Below are 20,944 nucleotides of genomic sequence, written 5' to 3'. Positions count from 1 at the left end.
AGAATAGCAATGATTTTATATTCAGAGAGAAATGTTCACAGCCTCTTCGAGGGGCAACCTCCAATAGAGCAGAGCTCGATTACAAAAACAAGACACGACACTCCTCGCAGGGAGTCTCTATCCTTTATATATGACTCATACATGCAATACCACGGGCCAATACCGTGGGTTTTATTAATACCATCTATCTAATACTACCGCCCATTTGCAACTAACTGTGGTCCCGTCATTAATTGCGGGTTAACCACTTACAAATATTAATATGGGCTTTATTGACTCTTGACTATGACGTGATCCCATGACATAAATAAGGGGGTTAGGGTGGGACCCTAACAGAGGGTTGCCGCAGTCCCGGATCGACCGCAGGTGAGGTTGTCGCTTGGGGCAGTCCCGAAGAGGTAGGTCGAGTGGTAATAGGAGATGTCGTTCTGGTTGGAGCCGGTGTAACCCTCGGAGATTCCTCTGCTTTCTTGATGAGTGGACAATCCTTGATGAGGTGCCCAACTTTGTGACATCGCCTACATCGGAAGGGGACTCCTTCATAATCAAGGATCTGCACCCTGATACATCTTCCCCACTGTAGTGTGATCTGTTCTTCGAGTCCATCACGGGTGTCTAAATGTACCAATATACGCGCTAGGGTTCGGTTCCTTGATTCAACAAATGTGCGATCGTAATCCAGGTATGTACCCAGGGCATTCCCGATCCTAATGAAGACTTCTTCGGCCCAAAACTGCAGTGGGAGGCCAGGCAGGCGCACCCATATCGGTCCGGCTCCGATCTGTTCGCGTTCTGGATCAAAAAGGGGGCTCCATCTCTTGAGGAGGACCGGGGCCATTTCAATATGCCAGTATCTGGCCAGAACCAGATTTGTGTGACTTTCCTTGGTGAAATGTAGGGAAAACCATCCTCTGGGGAGAACATGGACCACAGGAAGGTCGAATAGAACACCGCCCCAGATTTCCTTCACCCATTGTGTGAGCCGTTTCGCCGAGTATGCCCTGCCCCAGACATGCCCTACCAGTACAGTGTTAGCCATGTCCATGAGATCGCTGAGAGACGTGGATTCGTCGAACCTAATGGTGATGTCTTTAGACGTAGCCTTGATGCACTTGGTCTTTTTCTTGCAGGTGCGAGGAGCCGACGGGTGGTCCACCAAGGGATTAGTTATACCTTCCAGAGATGAGGGTTTTGCGGGCTTGATTTTAACAGCAGGTGTTTCAAAGCAGCCGGAAGGGCGGGTTCCCGAAGATGATGGAATTGCTGCAGAGGGTACCGGCGGGCTGGGTGAGGGTGCCGAAAGGAGTGGGTGGGAGAGCGGATCAAATGAGGGCGAAGGGGGAGTGTGTGTAGCCAGAAAATGGAGTGAGCCCGGCGAGAGCGGGGGCACCTCAAATTGCGGGAATCGATAGGGTTCGCTCCTGCAATAGACTGAGAAGTGCAGTGAGCGGGCAGCGAGACGGTGGGCGGGTACTGCGGCAGATCCGGTGCATTCGCTGATGAAGAAGGTGCGGACTGTGAGCGAGCAGCGAAACTAGGGTTCCCGAATATAACCTTGTCCGGTGTAGGTTCCTCCGAGTAGTCCACCGCCTCTAGCTCCATAATGTCTGCCATAACTGTCTCCTGAACGGTGACCGAAAGCGACGGGTGGAGAATCCAATGGTGGAGTTGATGCTAGAGTGTCCCAGAGCAGTGACCGCGACGGTGATGCTGTGCAATATCTGAAAAACCCTAGCCGCGTCGATGCTGCGGTCAATCTCAGTGAAACCCTTTAGCCGAGACCTTCACGTGTGCGCGCCATCAGAGCTTGCAAGAAATGACCTCATCTATATTATATATATATATATAAATATATAATATATATATATATATATATATATTTATATTGTTGGAAATAATACTGAGAGGGGGGGGTGAATCAGTATTATCAGATCAAATAAAACTTTTCAATTTTATACTCAGATTCATACACGTAGCTTCAGTTAAGGATATCAGCGTATATACGCGACTTCGTTAAGGGCAACTAGCGTATATGCAGTAATCTTATGATTCAGTTAGCTTATCTTCAGTAAATGCATCAGAACATTATTAACCATATTAAAAGTAAACAGGTGCAGTATAACAGAACAGATCATCACACATAAAGCACACACATGAACACCATGATATAAGGTGGAAACCCAATGTGGGTGAAAACCACCTGCTGCAATTTGTTTCTATCTTCCTTTAATAAGAAACTTCTTTTACAATGTACTGGTGCAGTCCTTTACTAGCACGCAGGCTACAACCTACAAAGGGCTACAACCCTCTTAGCTCTTGTACTAGCCGATCCATTTACTAGTACATAGGTACCTGCCTACAGAATGCTCCAACCTTTACTCGTTCTCCAGCTGCTCCTGGAAGGGAGCTACAACCCCCTGGCTCTTGTACTGGCTGATATGTTTACCAGTACGTAGGCACCAGCCTATTGAACTCTACGATCTTCTCGGGACCACGTTTCATACATTTTCATACTGGATCCATAAAACAACCTGCATCATCAATCTCTGAATCACCCAATATTGAATCATTGAAACCCTGTCAACAACATAGACAACATTACAATAACCAGATCCAACTTCATCTTCAAATATCATTCATCACATTGTATACGCTACTTGGACACACCCAACCTGCGTGTATACGCTCTTTTGCCAAAGACAACCTGCGTACAAATCTGCAAATCCTAACTTATAATTCTGCAGCTATACCAGACATCAAAACATACCCAGATCATAACAATAAACATGCGTCAATAGATCTACTCTATCCACAGTCAAACCATATGAAGATAATCATTCCAAGCCTTGAGATCCCGTTCCATAGTTCATCATCCTCCACATGAGTGAAACCATGGTTCAGATCACCAACCCATAACCAACATTTGGATCTCACACTTCATCAGATATTCATTACTCACTCACACCCTTTGGCCTAATGATCTTCTCCTTATATAGGTTTAGGCCTTTCATAATACCACGGTCCAAAACCATAGTAAAACAATACCATCAACTCAATACTAGGGATCAACACGTCTGTCGAGATACTTTGGTCCAAAAACATAGGCTCAAGTACCGAGGACTAACTACCACGGACCAAAAGTAAGTTTTCCGACACGTACGCTCCTTTCCATTCATGAACCTGCGTGTATACCCTACTTGGTATATAGTGAACCTGCGTATACGCGACTTGGTATATAGCGAACCTGCGTGTATACGCGACTTGGGCTTAATGAACCTGCGTATATGAATTTTCTCTTCTTCTTATAGTCTGATCATCAATTCCTTGCTGCTATCCTTCTGCACTATGATTTGTCATCAGTGTGATTTGCCATCAAGGACAACACTTGTCTCATAATGCCAACAATCTCCCCCTTTGGACTTGATGGCAAAGCTAACTTGTCACACTTAGAACTTGATCTTCTTGTTCCTTTGAGCTGTCCTGCATCCCATGCATTTAGTCACGTCTGTAGATTGATCTGGTTATATGTAATTGAGATGTTCTTCTATGAGAGGGTTGCCATCAAGTACAACACTTGTCTCATAATGCCAAAAATCTCCCCCTTTGGACTTGATGGCAACAACACCAAATCACTCTCCCCCTTTGACATCAAGGGCAAAGGGTGGACCAAGATGTTCTCTTCCTTTGCTGAACATTTCGCTGTCCATACTCCCCCTGAGTATCTGTTAAAATCTCTTAATGATCTCCCCCTTTGTATATACCAAAGTGTACCAATCTGTCAAAGCTCCCCCTGAGTACATGCCGAGTCTCTGTACTGCTGAAGTGTGCTATTCATGCTCTTCCTGACTGTAGGCAAGATCTGCAAAAGATGTTCTTCAAGAAGAACATGACTCTATACATCATAAAATACCTTCCTATCACCAAAGACTCATACATACATCCATCTCTCAACTAAGTGAGGATATACAAAAGTTGACTCATCCACCCAACCAAGTGGGGATATATCAAAAGTTTACATATGACAACTAATCACATTGCATCAATCATCCCAGGCATAGTGGGGAAACCAAAATAGGCCATTACATGACCTTGACACCATGAAAGAGATACCACAAAAGAGATATATGACATAGAGACGAAATATCTAGAGTAAGACTTATGAATGTCACCAATAACTGATATTGGCAGCATCTGTCAATCACCATTCAGATCAGTAATCAAGAGATCCTTCTGTTCTCCTTTCGCCCTTTGTTCCACCTGAAACCAACAATGAATGTGAACTAGAACAAAAAGCTTCTAAGATAATGCCAACAATGCATCATTGGAAGATTATCTGTTCCCCCTGAACCTGTGCCAGATGGTCTCTGTCAGACCCATATCAGACTCTCTGTAACCAACATTTGTCCCTGCTGATTTCCTTCAAAACTCCATATACGCGTCGGCATCCACATAAACAAACGTATATACGCGGATAGGCCTTATGAAACTCGCGTACAACCATTTCCATATCAGCAACCTGTAAAATGTCCTACAACAAGGTATGTCTGGACATAGATGTCAACTCCTCCTTTTTAAACATTATCCTGAAATCATTCACATTATGTGTGAAACCACCATAGCCATTACATCAACGTCAAGATCTACATGATCCAAGTATCATTACTTGGGAACATTTGCATCAATAAACATATGTAAGTATCAGCCTATCATCATATAGATAAGAACTCATCACCATGTCTCCAACAAAGCAACTTTGAGTAGTTATCCATGTATCAACATTATGTATCTTGAGCTCAAGCTCATTTGACAAAGCTTCTTGATATCATCAACAGCAACAATCCTTATCCACAAGAGTGCCTGCATCATAACTGTATGATCTTTATGCATATGACGACAGCAGCATATGAGTGACTCATCATCAAGTGAGGAAGATGTGTATTCAAGCTTTGTACTTCTCCTTATCCTTATGAAGATCACCATGTAAGCACCATATATGCATCATCAATGAGTCAACCATAAATCTGATCTGAACATCAACTATGAAACCCCAAGAATCATATGAGATTTTATCATGGACTACTCACAAGAAAGATATATCATTTAGCCATATAAGTAACATCACCAAGGACTATTAATCCATAATGCCAACAATGCAATATTAAAGGCATATTCTCCCCCTCAACCTGTGCCATCTGTTTGCTGTTAGATCTGAACATGCATACATCAGTAGTAAGCATCAAGACATCATCACCATCAAGTTAGGATTAAAACACTTCTAGCATCTTACAAGTATCAAGTCATTTCTAGACATTCTCAGCACACTGTAACTGTTAACCAATAGAGCAGATACTGGATTGAATCATATCAGACCCCTTTTCTGAGCCTGTCCCCATTGCTTTTGCATAGACTGACATATACGCGACTTTGCAGTGTATAACTCGCGTATATACGCGACTTCAGTTTATGAAACTTGCGTATGAGTTTCAGGACACTGAAGTTTTACACCTTCAGCTCCCTCTGAGTTTATTATGTCTGTGTTGTGCTGAACCTGAGTATTTTGTGTTGTGCCACATCTTTCTGGCTGAACTTCCTTCTTCTTCCATATCTTCAAGTGTGATGATGTTTTCTCCTTTTGGTGTGATGTCCGTCCTTTGTTCCTGCATTCCTTTGCTATATGTCCAAGTTTGTTACATGCATAACATCTTACATGTTTCATATTCCTCCTGTAGCAATCAGCAGCTTTGTGACCAAACTTATTGCAAGCAAAGCAATATCCATTAAAGTACCTTGAATGTGATGATCTTTCTACATGATGGTCTTGAACTCTTCTTCTTCCACATCTGGCTGCAACATGTCCAAGATTATGACATACATAACATTCAACATTATTCATAGGAGAAGTAAAAGATTTTCTTTGAAGAATCTCTTTCCTTGGTTGATGATGAGATGGATCTTTCAGTTCTTCATTGATCACTTTAGATTTCTCTTTAGAGTTCCTTGCCTCACCTTGTGAACTAGATTCACCTTCAATAGATTCATGGAAACCAAGACCAGTCTTTATAGCAGGAGACCTTTGACTACTAAGAATATCATCCAAGACTTTAGAACTATCTTGAAATCGTAAAAGCTTATCCTTTTCTTTCTTTTACCTTTCAAGATATTTACCTCAACCTGAAGCTGTTCTTCCTTTTCAAGAGATTGCTTTTTCAAATCTTCTTCAGCTTTCCTTCCTTCTTCCATTTGTTCCCTTAGTTTTAGAATCTCCTTTTCTTGTTCTTCATTCAGATCCTGCTGCATTTGACAAACTTGGAAAGCACATTCTAGTTGAGATTTTAAGCTGGTGACTTCATTGTCTTGTTTTTCAATTGCTTGATGTAGATCTTCATTCTGCTTCCTTGATTCTTCAAGATCTCCCTTTAGCGAGCAGATCGTGGCTTCAAGACTTTCATAGTAACTGGATCTATCTCTGAGTTTCTTGATGGTTGTGCTTCTTTCATTGACTTCATCTCTTAATGATGTCACTTTACCCTGCAACTTTTGACATTGATTTTCCTTGTCCTTGAGTAACTTTCTTACCTTGTTTCCTTCCTCTGATTGATCTTTTAGTTTGGTAACTTCTTCTTTGAAAGCATATTCCCTTTTGTTCAATAGATCTTGTTGATCGTTAATTTTGTCTGTAAGCCTTCTAAATACTGCCTTTATTTGATATCTTTCTTGTTCACCCATAAGAGCAAATTCAGTAGTTTCACTATCACTTCCATCTATTTCACACGGAAATATAGCTGGAACATCAGAGGATAACACATTCATACCTGATAATGATTCTGAATCTGATTCTGAATCTGAAGAGCTTCTTATACCTAATCCCCAATCGATTTTCCCACTGTCATAGTTCTTCTGAGATGTCTTCTTCTTCTTAGGTGCTTTCTTCTTAGGCTTCTTTCCCATAGTTCCACGGATCTCCTTCAAGCGATCAAGCTTCTACCAAAGGACCTGCTCTGATACCAATTGTTGGAAATAATACTGAGAGGGGGGGGGGGGGGGTGAATCAGTATTATCAGATCAGATAAAACTTTTCAATTTATACTCAGATTCATACACGTAGCTTCAGTTAAGGATATCAGCGTATATACGCGACTTCGTTAAGGGCAACTAGCGTATATGCAGTAATCTTATGATTCAGTTAGCTTATCTTCAGTAAATGCATCAGAACATTATTAACCATATTAACAGTAAACAGGTGCAGTATAACAAAACAGATCATCACACATAAAGCACACACATGAACACCATGATATAAGGTGGAAACCCAATGTGGGTGAAAACCACCTGCTGCAATTTGTTTCTATCTTCCTTTAATAAGAAACTTCTTTTACAATGTACTGGTGCAGTCCTTTACCAGCACGTAGGCTACAACCTGCAGAGGGCTACAACCCTCTTAGCTCTTGTACTAGCCGATCCATTTACTAGTACATAGGTACCTGCCTACAGAATGCTCCAACCTTTACTCGTTTCTCCAGCTGCTCCTGGAAGGGAGCTACAACCCCCTGGCTCTTGTACTGGCTGATATGTTTACCAGTACGTAGGCACCTAGCCTACTGAACTCTACGATCTTCTCGGGACCACGTTTCATACATTTTCATACTGGATCCATAAAACAACCTGCATCATCAATCTCTGAATCACCCAATACTGAATCACTGAAAACCCTGTCAACAACATAGACAACATTACAGTAACCAGATCCAACTTCATATTCAAATATCATTCATCACATTATACCTACTTGGACAAACCCAACCTGCGTGTATACGCTCTTGGTGCAAAGACAACCTGCATACAGATCTGCAAATCCTAACTTATAATTCTGCAGCTATAAAAGATATCAAAACATACCCAGATCATAACAATAAACATGCGTCAATAGATCTACTCTATCCATAGTCAAACCATATGAAGATAATCATTCCAAGCCTTGAGATCCCGTTCCATAGTTCATCATCCTCCACATGAGTGAAACCATGGTTCAGATCACCAACCATAACCAACATTTGGATCTCACACTTCATCAGATATTCATTACTCACTCACACCCTTTGGCCTAATGATCTTCTCCTTATATAGGTTTAGGCCTTTCATAATACCACGGTCCAAAACCATAGTAAAACAATACCATCAACTCAATACTAGGGATCAACACGTCTGTCGAGATACTTTGGTCCAAAAACATAGGCTCAAGTATCGAGGACTAACTACCACGGACCAAAAGTAAGCTTTCCGACACGTACGCTCTTTTCCATTCATGAACCTGCGTATACGCGACTTGGTATATAGCGAACCTGCGTGTATACGCGACTTGGGCTTAATGAACCTGCGTATATGAATTTTCTCTTCTTCTTATAGTCCGATCATCAATTCCTTGCTGCTATCCTTCTGCACTATGATTTGTCATCAGTGTGATTTGCCATCAAGGACAACACTTGTCTCATAATGCCAACAATCTCCCCCTTTGGACTTGATGGCAAAGTTAACTTGTCACACTTAGAACTTGATCTTCTTGTTCCTTTGAGCTGTCCTGCATCCCATGCATTTAGTCACATCTGTAGATTGATCTGGTTATATGTAATTGAGATGTTCTTCTATGAGAGGGTTGCCATCAAGTACAACACTTGTCTCATAATGCCAACAATCTCCCCCTTTGGACTTGATGGCAACAACACCAAATCACCTTATCGATGTAAATAGCCTTCGAGCTTATATATATAGTGGGAAAAAAAGTTTTATGGTTAAAACATTTATTTGGTCTTATATATACTCCATATAACATTCAAAAATACAATTTAAACAATGAAAAATTACATATTGTATTTTGGGCTCTAAAAAAATTTTACACTTTAAAAAACTTGATCCCTCTTGGTTCATGTTAAATCCATACTTAATAAAGCTATAATAATTTATTTTTAATTTATATTCTTTTAATATAATAAAATAAAATAAAAAATACATTAAAAATAAAATTACACATCATTTAAAAAAAATTAATAAACTATATAATTTTATTTTTTTATTATAACTCACCTAACTCTTTTATTATAATTAATATTAACCTTTTATTTAACGAATATTTTATTTTCTATAAGGAATTCTTTCACATGGCTCCTCCTCAATGACATGTCCTTAAACAAGGACTATCCATATCCATACGTTCTAGTATAGGTGGAAGCCCTTCTACTTCACTATTAATTCAACAATATGGAGCTAGAGATTCTTTCCCACATTCTTTACTCACTTATCTATCCACCTCAATGTAAATAAACTTATAACTTCGTATTAAGCATGGGAAAATTACATTTCTTCCTCATCTTAGATGTCAAAATATATGTATACGTTATAATTAGAATATTATTTTTAATTTAAATATTATTTAATTATAATTAAAATTAAAATATTATTTAATTTTAATTATAGGTTAAATATTAATATCATATATAAATTACTTAATAACCTGTATTAAATATATATTGAAAATTATTCAATACTGAGCCAAAATTTTCCATAGAAAATATTTTTGTCCTTAAGTCCTCCTGAACTCAAAAAGTAAAGCATGTTTATAGATGGAAGTTGGGTGAGACGACATACCATATGAAGTCTCTCAAATATTTAGTGGCGCTGCAGAGGTCCCGTCTCATTCGGGAACTCAATGGGGGCATCGCTCAACCGGAAGGACCGCTCTGCAAGTCGACCATCTTATGACTCGTCGGCATCAGTCCCAGCATGTGGGTTTAAATTGGAAGCAACCGTTCCACCCTCAGAACGACGATATCATTGTAGAATGCAAGCTGTTAGAGCCTCCGCTTGAGAATCTAAGTTGGAAGCTACTTCAGCCTGCGCTAAAGAATCTGTCACTCAATCATCTGGTTTTGCATTGAAAACCACTTCAAGCGAGATTACTTATGTTGCATCTGATTTTACATGGATAATGGAAGAAGCAGGGGCTATTCGTATTCCACAGAAATCCTATGCTGATCCCAGATTGCTGTCCGTTGTGTCGATATTTAGAGTTCCTAACTTCCTCAAAGAGACCAAATACAAGAGAGCATATGTTCCTCAAGCCGTTTCGCTGGGTCCATATCATTCCAACAGACCAGAGCTTTCTCCAATGGAGTATCAAAAAAAGAGAGCCCTGCATAGAATGATGACCAGGTTCGATAATAATAATAGGCACCCTACTGATTCAGATAATAGGGAATCATCCTTTCTTGCAATCGATAAGATCTTCGAGGATGTGCACAATATCGGGAATAGCTATGAGGAAAAAATGGTTTGCACGCCAAAGGCCCCTCGCTGTGATGCTTACTCTGGACGGTTGCTTCATTCTAGAAATATTAAGGACTTTGGGTGGAGACCAGCTAATCTGGGAAGGTCGTGACTAATATGAACCTATTTTTGACCAGAGAAAGATTGAATTTACTGGGTTCGATATACTGAACGACATTTTGATGCTGGAAAATCAAATTCCCTTGGTAGTTTTCCGAAAGTTACTCGAATTGGAGTACAACTCGGTTGAAAAGGCCAACAATATTCTTTTCGATGTGCTGGTGAAAACTCCACAGACCAAGTTCTACCCTTTCGACTATGAAGATGATATGAAAAATTGGTGCTGGCAGCCACCACATGAACAAGTTCATCATTTGTTGGGTCTATTGCAAAACCTCATTGTGTCTCCAACTTCTGATGATGGTTATGAATGTGCAATTCTAATCGACAACAACGGCAGGAAAAGATCATGGAAGGACGAAAAATTCATCCTTCCTGCGGTAGAATTAAGTAATGCTGGCATCAAATTTCAGCGATGCAATGGAGGCATCAAGAAAATTTATTTCGATAGGGAGAAAGCCACAATCGATCTTCCTCCGATCAATGTCACGGACCACACAGAGGTACTCTTCCGTAACTTAATCGCTCTTGAGCTATGCAAGCCATCTGGAGACAATTACGTTTTGTGTTACCTGTGTTTGATGAATAAATTGATCGACACGGGAAAAGACGTGGCTCTGCCAAGACGTAGTGCAGTCCTTAAAAACTACATTGGGAGTGATGCAGAGGTTGTGGCCCTCTTCAATGGTCTATGCAAGGGTGTGTTCTATGCAAGGGTGTCGCCCTGCCCCGGGAAGATATCTTCCAGCACATGCAAGATGATGTGATGAAGCACTACGGAAGTAACTTCAAGGTCTAGTTTGCCCAGTGTATAAAGGACTATTTCTCATCATCATGGAAATTTCTAGTCCTGTTTGGGGCAATTGTTGCACTGTTTTTCACCATGGTGCAAACAGTCTTCTCCATACTCCCAAGTACATAAGTAGCTTATTCGCTGCTTTATCTTTACCCAGGAAATGGATCTTACAAGAGTATAGTCTATTTTTGGTCATTTATAAATGAATTAGATGATGTTGTGGCTTTTATTTGTATTCAGAGATTTAACTCTTAATGGTTTCCGTGTATATTGAATGAGATTTCTTTGTTGATTAATTGTTAATTTAGTTAGAAGTGAGATATTTAATTCTTAGTGTTTGGTTGAGAGATTTGCTTGTTGGGAATTTCTGATAATTCCAAACAAAATGAACAGAACAAAGAATAATGCTCAGTTTTGAGCACAGTGAAGCTAAAATTGTTTTGCTGAAGAACAGAGTTTCAGAACACACACAAAAAGACTTGTATTCATTAATAAAACTGTGGTTACAAAATTCTTCCTCTGTCAGAGGGATTCTCCAAGACTGCTTCAGATGCAGTTAAAAAAAAACTTCACTATCTCCTGAAAATTACTCTGTCTCAGCTTACAAATTTTCATTCACGCTCCTGCATTTTTAAAATAAAACTCTGTCTCTGTTGTATATATTTTTACACTGTTGTGTGTAAAAATCTTTTTACTCTTCTTACATTCACGCGCTGCCTATTACCTTTTAAATTCGTTCTCTAAAAAAAACACTTACACTCGCGCTGCTGCATTGCAATGAAAAACCAAAACAGAACATAACATTTTGTTTTACATCTGCCGTAAAAACAAAGCTACTTCCGTGAATTTTTAGAAAAAATAATAAAATTAAAACTTTTACCTACAATCTACAACCATAGTAAATATCATTAAATTACTTTACTGACAAAAACCGTCCGTCAATGTACATCAACTGTTGACTTCCATCAAACGGCTTCAAACCTTGATTTTAATCGAATGGTTGACAGTAATTCCCCGGAGGTCCCTTTCAACCGAGCTTTACGCGCCGGGGGATGGCGGTTTTGTAAAGGACGGCACAGACACGTGTCAATTGATGATTGTGATCGCTGCCCCTTGGAAAAATACCACTGTCCGGCAAAGAGTGGTGCGGGGAAATCAGGGGGTTTTTTTGAACGACGTTGCAGTTGGAATTACATTTCCACACTCCCCTTTAATTTCAACTATTGGGTTATCAGTCATACCCAGACATTTCCTCAAAAATTCAAAACTTTTCTGCCCCAATGGTTTGGTCAGAATATCTGCAACCTACTCCTGAGTTCTGCAGTGTACTAAAACAATTTCTCCATTGTTTACCAATTCCCTGATGTAATGAAAGTTCGTGTCAATGTGTTTCATTCTCTTATGAAACACAACATTCTTGGATAATGCAATAACTGAGCTATTGTCACAAAAAATCACAGTTCCTTTAGCTTGCTCTTGGCATAAACTCCTTAACATCCTTCTCATCCAAATTGCTTGACACATTGCTGCTATAGCTGCCACATATTATGCTTCTGCTATAGAAAATGCTACAATAGGTTGTTTTTTAGAAGCCCATGAAATGGCTCTTGAACCTATGTGAAAAACATAACTTGATGTGCGTTTCTGATCATCTACACTTCCAGCCTAATCACTATCAGTGTATCCAATTAAATCTGAACATTATGAAGTAGTATATAAAATGCCAAACCTTTTAGTACCTTTAGCATACCTCAGAATCCTTTTTGATGCCTGCCAATGTGCTTCTTTTGGCCTCTCCATGAATCTGGAAATTAAACTAATAGCATGCATTATATCCGGCCTAGTTGCAGTCAAATACATGAGGCTGCCAACTATGCTATTGTACAAACTAGGATCAAAATCCTTGATGCTGTCCTCTTTGCTGAGTTTTAATCCCATCATTGTGGGAGTGATTGCCGCTTTGCTCTCCTGCATATTAAATCTTTCCAACACTTCATTAACATATTTCGCTTGTGAGAAAAAAATCTCATTTCCATTTTGTTCTACTTATATTCCTAAGAAGTATCTCAACAAACCCATGTCAGTTATTTCAAATTCTTCTTTCATGACTGTCTTGAAATTTTCAATAAGATAATCATCATTACCTGTGAAAATAACATCATCAACATATAACACAACAATTAGTATTTTACCATCCTTTTCTTTGATGTAGAGGGTGGGTTCTCCCTTACATTTTTCAAATCCTTTTTCTAGTAGATAGGAATCTATCCTACTGTACCATGCTCTTGGTGCTTGCTTCAGTGCATAAAGAGCTTTCTTCAATCTACACACTTTGTGCTCTTGGCCTTTCTTCTCATAGCCTAGAGGTTGTTCAATGTAAACCTCTTCCATTAACACTCCATTTAGAAATGTTGACTTCACGTCCATTTGGTAAACTTTCCACTTGTTTTGTGCTGCTATGGACAGCACTGCTCTCACGGTTTCCATTCTAGCAACCGGTGCAAAAGTTTCCTCATAGTCTCTCCCATACTGCTGCTTATATCTTTTGACAACCAGTCTTGCCTTGTGTCTTTCTATTTTGCCTTCAGCATTACTCTTGGTCTTGTAGACCCATTTAACTCCAATGACTTCCTTTCCTTTTGGTAGTTCAACTAAATCCCATGTCTTGTTTCTTTCTATGGCATTGATCTCCTCATCCATAGCTTCTATCCATTTCCTATCCTTAATTGCTTCTTCGAAATGAACAGGGTCATCAACATGACAATATAAAGCAAACAAAGAGTTCATACCTTCATTTGCTGCCTCTTGTTCATAAATGTCACTTAAATTTCTGAACTTCTTACCTCTTTCATTTGGTGTACAAGTGCTTGAAGAAGCACTTGAATTTCCTCCTTGTGGTGTGCTTGGAGAAGCACTTTCATTTCTCCTCAAGGGTGTCTTTTGCTTCCCTTGTGTTGGTGCTGCTGTTTGGGAATGTATTTCAGCCATCTCCTCATCATCTTCATCATGTGACAAAGAGTTTTTTACATTCACTATTTTCTCTATGCTTCCATCCCAAGCTTCCTCCTCAATGAACTAAACATCTCTACTCACAATAAGCTTCTTGGTGGATGGGTTATATAAACTGTAAGCTTTGGATTCCTCACTGTATTCAATGAAAATACGTTTCTCCCCTTTTCTGTCCAACTTCTTCCTTAGTTGATCTGGAATGTGTGCATAAGCCACACATCCAAAAACTTTCATGTGGGTGACTCCTTGCTTTGTCCCACTCCATGCTTCTTCCGACACTCTATTCATGACTGCTTCTGTAGGGCATCTATTCAAAATGTACGCTGCACAGTGTACAACTGCAGCCCAATAATCATTTAGCAAATGCTTTGCCTTTAACATACTCCTCGCCATATCCATGATTGTCCTATTCTTCCTTTCGGCAACTCCATTTTGCTGGGGAGTGTATCTAGTGGTAAACTGCTTATGAATTCCATTTTCTCTACAAAAATGTAGAAATTCTTTGGAGATATACTCACCTCCTATATCAGTTCTTAGAACTTTGATATGCAGCCCACTTTGGTTTTCTACAAGTGCTTTGAAATTGCAAAATCTTTGAAACACTTCACTTTTGTTCTTCAGGAAATAAACCCAAGTTTCTCTAGTAAAATCATCAATAAATGTTAGTATATAGTGGCTGCCTGCAAGTGATGGAGTTTGCATCAGTCCACATAAATCTGAGTGAACAATCTTTGAGGGTTCTTTTGCCCCTATGCTTTTCCCAGATGGAAAACTTTCTCTCTGTTGTTTCTCCAAGATACAACCTTCACAAAGGCTGTCTGGTTTCTCTAGCAATAGTAATCCTCTTACCATTCCTTTTCTATTCAACAAGTTAAGACCTCAAAAGTTGAGATGTCCAAATATCAAGTGCCACAACCAATTTTCATCTTTTGGTTCGCTTTGGAAAGCCTCTTGAGTCACTGTTGCTATTTCTTCTTCATTTTTCAGATCTACTTTCATCGTAAGAGGGAACATTCTGTTCCTTGTCATCTTCACTTCAGCAATACATTGTTTGCTGGGTGTTTTATCCATGATGGTGCATACATCATCCACAAAGAAAACATTGTACCCCTTTTGAACAAGCTGTCCAATACTTAAGAGGTTACATTTCATTCCAGGAACATAATAAACATCTGCTATGGTTTTCTTTTCACCTTTCTTTGTTAAGACATTTACTTTTCCTTTTCCCATAACAGAAACTTTATTATCAGTCCCTAGTGTGACTTGTGACTTCACACTTTGATCTAACATAGAAAACAGGGCTATGTTTCCTGTCATATGGTTACTGCAACCGGAGTCTAGAAACCATACATCTTCACTCTTTTCTTCAACCATATTACAAGCTAAAAAACAAATTATTTTGGCTAATATTTTCTCTAGTGAAATTTGCACTAGTTCTAGTGCTCATATCATGCTACTTCTTCCTACATTCATTTGCATAATGCCCATATTTTTTACAATAGTGACATTGGACAGTGGATTTATTATACCTTTGTCCTTGAGCATGATGTTGTCCACTTTGTTGGCTGCTGCCTTGGCCTTGGTTCTGATTTGGGTTGCTGCCTCTTCCTTGAGCATTTGTTGGACTGTTTCTTCCACCTCTGTTTTGGCTTCTACCTCTTCCTCTCTTGTTTCCTCTGCCTTGACCTCTTCCTCTTCCAAAGAACATCTGGGTCTTAAAGGCATGTTCTAGAAATGTGTTTTCATTCCTACTCAATCTATGCTCATGTGTTATCAGTGATGCATGTAGTTCATCAACTGAGAAGTTTGTGAGATACTTTGTCTCTTCTATGGTGGTGACAATCACATCAAACCTTGAGGGTAGGATCCTCAGTAGTTTCTCCACAATCCTCCTTTCTTTAAGAATCTCTCCATGAGACCTTATCTATATGACCAAACCAATCACATGTCTGAAGAATGAGTCAATATTATCTGACTCCTTCATGTAGAGACTCTCAAAATCTCTCCTCAGCAACTGTAGTTTCGCTGTCTTCACTTTCTCCATGCCTTGATAGGCTATCTTGAGAGTTTCCCATGCTTCTTTGGATGTCTTGGCTACTGTTATCTTTGGAAACACACTCTCATGCACTGCTTGATACAAAAAGTAGAGGGCTTTAGAATCCTTCTTCTTATAGCTCTTCAACAGATCTTTCTCTGCCTGAGTTAAATTATTAAACTCATTTTCATCTGCTGGTTCTTCAAAACCATCCTCAACAAATTCTCATAAGTCTTGGGAAGCAAGCAAAGCTTTCATAGTTATTGCCCAATAGTCATAGTTCTTTCCATTAAATTGTGGGCGCTGAGTATTACAGATACCCATGCTAGTGCTGGCTCCAGCCATTCTTGCACTCTTAACTATACTTCAAAATACTTGAACAGACTGTCCTCAGCAGTGACACAAAAACTAACTTGAGAAATACCTTGGATTCTTTCTTGACTGAGTCTTCACTCTGCTGGAGAAGCTGCTGTAGCAAGAAATCCTTCCTTCAGCTTCTTTGACACCTTCAAAGAGCCTGGACATGCTCTGATACCATGTTGGGAATTTCTGATAATTCCAAACAAAATGAACAGAACAGAGAATAGTGCTCTGTTTTGAGCACAGGGAAGCTAAAATTGTTTTGTTGAAGAACAAAGTTTCAGAACACACACAAAAAGACTTGTATTCATTAATAAAACTGTGGTTACAAAATTCTTCCTCTGTCAGAGGGATTCTCCAAGACTGCTTCAGATGCAGTTAAAAAAAAACTTCACTATCTCTTGAAAATTACTCTGTCTTAGCTTACAAATTTTCATTCAAGCTGCTGCATTTTTAAAATAAAACTTTGTCTCTGTTGTATATATTTTTACATTGCTGTGTGTAAAAATCTTTTTACTCCTCTTACATTCACGCTGCTGCGTGCTACGTATTACCTTTCAAATTCGTTCTCTCAACAAAAAAACCCTTACACTCACGTTGCTGCATTGCAATGAAAAAACAAAACAGACCATAACATTTTGTTTTACATCTGCCGTAAAAACAAAGCTACTTCCGTGAATTTAAAAAAAAAACATTAAAATTAAAACTTTTACCTACAATCTACGACCATAGTAAATATCATTAAATTACTTTACTGACAAAAACTGTCCGTCAATGTACATCAACCGTTGACTTCCATCGAACAGCTTCAAACCTTGATTTTAATCGAACGGTTGACAGTAATTCCCCGGAGGTCTCTTTCAACCGAGATTTACGCGCCGGGGGATGGCGGTTTTGTAAAGGACGACACAGACACGTGTCAATTGATGATTGTGATCACTGCCCCTTGGAAAAATACCATTGTCCGGCAAAGAACGGTGCGGGGAAATCAGGCAGTGTCGCTGAACGACGCTGCAGTTGGAATTACATTTCAACATTACTCAACTAGTTGATATTGCGTGATTTGGTTAAAATATAATTACTATTTTCAACTTTCAACTTTGATTAAGATAGAATTTTCTATCTTCAATTTATATTTTTATTTTTAAATAATCTAATAAAATTAAAATGTTTGGTATGCAAGTATTTATATGTATAATTGCAATTTTTGGTTTTTGGTGTGCAATTGATTTTCTCAAATTGGTATCAAAGGCGGTGGCTCTTGTGACTCTTGTGAGAACTCCCTTAAGAAGTGCCCAGAATATAGTCTGTTCTAGATATAAGTTGAATTGGTTTGAGTTGTGTAATTAGCGAGAGTGTAGTGTGGTGTGCTTTGTCCAATATAGTCTGTTCTAGATATAAGTTGAATTGGTTTGAGTTGTGTAATTAGCGAGAGTTGAATTGGTTTTGAGGAAAGATCTGACTGGTGTGGAACCCTCTGTACATCATGTTTTGGCATTTCTGTTTAGCCCCTAGATATTCTGTGGCTACGCGGAGAAGTGAGCGAGCCGCTTGGTAAGGGATGTGAACATCGTGTGGGGTTTGTTGGTTGTTGTGAAGTTGAGGCCGTGGAAAAATAAGTCTTTGAATGAATACTATGTGGTAGTGCATTGCGAGAGCTTTGGAGGAGCGGGGGCCTCCCTGTAGCCACCCCTGATCCAACAGGAGGAAGAACCAAATGTGCTCTGGATCACTAGTGTGTTACGGAATGTTTCGAGAATAGGTCGCGTTGTGTTGTACTGTGTAGGAGGAGATGCTTTGACCCAAGCTGCGCGCGCATTGAATTTTTGAAGCCATTGTCATGGAGCCTGGAGCCAAGCCTGGTATTTGTGTCAAGGAGCTGCTGGTTAGTGGTTGCAACCGAACCTTCTTTTAAAGCTGAGCATTCCTCCCATCGTATGTTGTCAGTGTGGAAAGGACCTGTCAGCATGAGGTATCAAACCGATGAAGGCCACACATAGAAACTACACTAGAGAATACGCGGTGGAGCTTTGTTATTGTGTTTTTCCATTCGCCGATCAATTAAGAAGGAATACGCAGTGAAGCTTTGTTATTGTGGTTTTCCATTCCCCTATCAATTAAGAAGTATTAGGTGAGGCCGCGGAGTAACCCTTACGACTAGTGCAGGATTCCCTCAAAACAAATACCATTAAGACTCACGCTACATACGGCCTCGAACGGAATTCTCGGGTTATGGGAAAGATTAGTTGTGAATCTAACTTCATGGAAGCCAACAAAGGGTTGTTTATTGGAAATTGAAAATGAAGTCAGCATTTGCTGTGAATACCGAGGATCATTGGCGGTGGGGAACATTGTGCAAGGATAATTCTTTGGTATTATTTAGCATGTCACATTTTTCCAATGAGAGGCAGGGAAATCTGCACAGTGAAGAACAAGCACTGGAAAGGCCAACAACACAATCACAACTTCCAATGTAGCTATTGTTTGCCTAGATCATATGCTTCTGCTGGTATAGTGGTAGTTAAATTATTATTATTGTTGGTAAATTAAGTGATGATGAATTTTCAAAATCAGATAAAAAAGTAATTATTGATTTTAGATACATTTTATATTTAAATGGTTTTTTTATACAATCGGTGAGTATACCAATGTATCTCAATAGATGGGAGCTCGTCCATAGAATAACTACTAGTTCAGTTTTATTGCAAACATATGATTGATTGTTTGAAGCAACTATTTTAAGAAATAAGTGGTGTAAAACATAATATGGATGGTTATCGATATAGTTTCGCAGTTGTGGATCTATGGAAGGATCTCTCATTTGTTGAAGAAGTGGGAATGGTTTTCTGCGACAACTTGAGACGTTGTTCAGTAATTGACTTCGGTTGTGGATTTAGGGAAGGATCTCTCATTTGTTATAGAATTGGGAATGGTCTTCTCATGAGGTTATGAGACAACTTGGGACATTGTTCACTAATGGACTTCGGTTGTGGATCTAGGGAAGGATCTCTCATTTGTTGAAGTGAATGGTATTCTCATGAGGTTATGTGACAACTTGGGGCGTTCGTCTTCTCATGAGGTTATGAGACAACTTGGGATGTTGTTCAGTAATTGACTTCGGTTGTGGATCTAGGGAAGGATCTATTATTTGTTGAAGTGAGAATGGTATTCTCATGAGGTTATGCGACAACTTGGGATGTTGTTTAGTAATTGAGTTCAGGAGATCTGTGGTTCGGGAGTTCTAGAGTGGAACTAGAGAATCCAATTTTCCAACTACACCTTTACTAGGGTCATGAAACAACTTGATGGAGTTAGCTCTATGGGATTTCGAAGATGTTTAAAGAAGCTAATCAAGACGTTGCACACAAGAAGATCAAGAGACAACTTGATGGAGTTAGCTCTATGGGATTTCGAAGATGTTTAAAGAAGCTAATTAAGACGTTGCACACAAGAAGATCAAGACAAGTACTTCTTAAGTGAGGGACTTGGAGATTTAACTCTTACTTGTCTTGTGTACATCGAATGAGATTCCTCATCATAAATGTAATTCTTGGTTACTTGTTAAGTAATTGGAACTGAGATATTTAATTCCGTGTTTGGTTGAGTTAAAATAATAATAAAATTATATATAATTAATCTAATGCAAATACAATTTTTGGTTTGCAATTAGTTTTGTCAAATTTTGTAACCATATATTCTGTTGTAGATTCATTAGATGGCTTTCAGTTGCCCCCTGATTGGGCATTATTCATGCTATTTAGATGACTTTAGGTGTTTGGCATTATTCACGTTATTTAGGTGACTTTAGGTGTTCGGCATTATTCAAAATTATTCAAGCTATGTAGATGAATCGCAGTGTGGAGTATTTGATAATTCCGTAATTGATTTCGATTAATCGTTTATTGCTCGGAGCTCAGTTTATTTTACTTGTGTTTAGAATATTTTCCAAAACTAGTGTAATAACTTGTTTGGGATAATAACAAGTGTGGGGTTTGCTTTCTATATTAAAATCTTATGAGAAAGGTTGAAGGAGTTAATTGAGGGATAAAACTGTTCTACCTAATCTCTCATAATAACATTTTTTCATTAAAGTGTAAACAATCTTTCACCAACATTGAAATTGGCACTACATGAATTCAACATAGCTTTGAAAGAAAAACATCATTTTGAAAGGCTAGTGGAAAATGTTAAAAAAATGATTGTGCGCTCTCATATTGCTTTTTCACCGAAGATTGTTTTGATCCGCCGGTGGAAAATGATGTGCGCTTTCCGATTGGTTCTTTCTCCAAATATTGTCCAAAGATATT

The 20,944-nt window shown here is 39.1% G+C and overlaps 2 protein-coding genes across 2 annotated transcripts; one reads left to right on the top strand and one right to left on the bottom strand.

The window, feature by feature from the left end:
* Nucleotides 1-316: 316 nt before the first annotated feature.
* LOC149139862 (uncharacterized) lies at nucleotides 317-1,039 on the bottom strand. The gene has a single exon (XM_089450840.1). It carries the CDS (start codon nucleotides 1,037-1,039, stop codon nucleotides 317-319), a length of 723 nt encoding a protein of 240 aa, XP_089306966.1.
* Nucleotides 1,040-9,979: 8,940 nt separating this feature from the next.
* On the top strand, nucleotides 9,980-11,204 carry LOC149139861 (putative UPF0481 protein At3g02645). Its single transcript, XM_089450839.1, has 2 exons — nucleotides 9,980-10,321; nucleotides 10,455-11,204. The coding sequence occupies exons 1-2, from the start codon at nucleotides 9,980-9,982 to the stop codon at nucleotides 11,202-11,204; spliced, it is 1,092 nt and encodes a 363-aa protein (XP_089306965.1).
* The last annotated feature ends 9,740 nt before the right edge of the window (nucleotides 11,205-20,944 follow it).

Source organism: Pinus tabuliformis, chromosome X, assembly GCF_031772625.1.
Source record: "Pinus tabuliformis cultivar Carrire ecotype Pingquan chromosome X, CPIR1, whole genome shotgun sequence".
Taxonomy (NCBI): domain Eukaryota; kingdom Viridiplantae; phylum Streptophyta; class Pinopsida; order Pinales; family Pinaceae; genus Pinus; species Pinus tabuliformis.
Note: the sequence above shows the minus strand (reverse complement) of the source record. Positions and strands in the feature narration are given on the sequence as shown.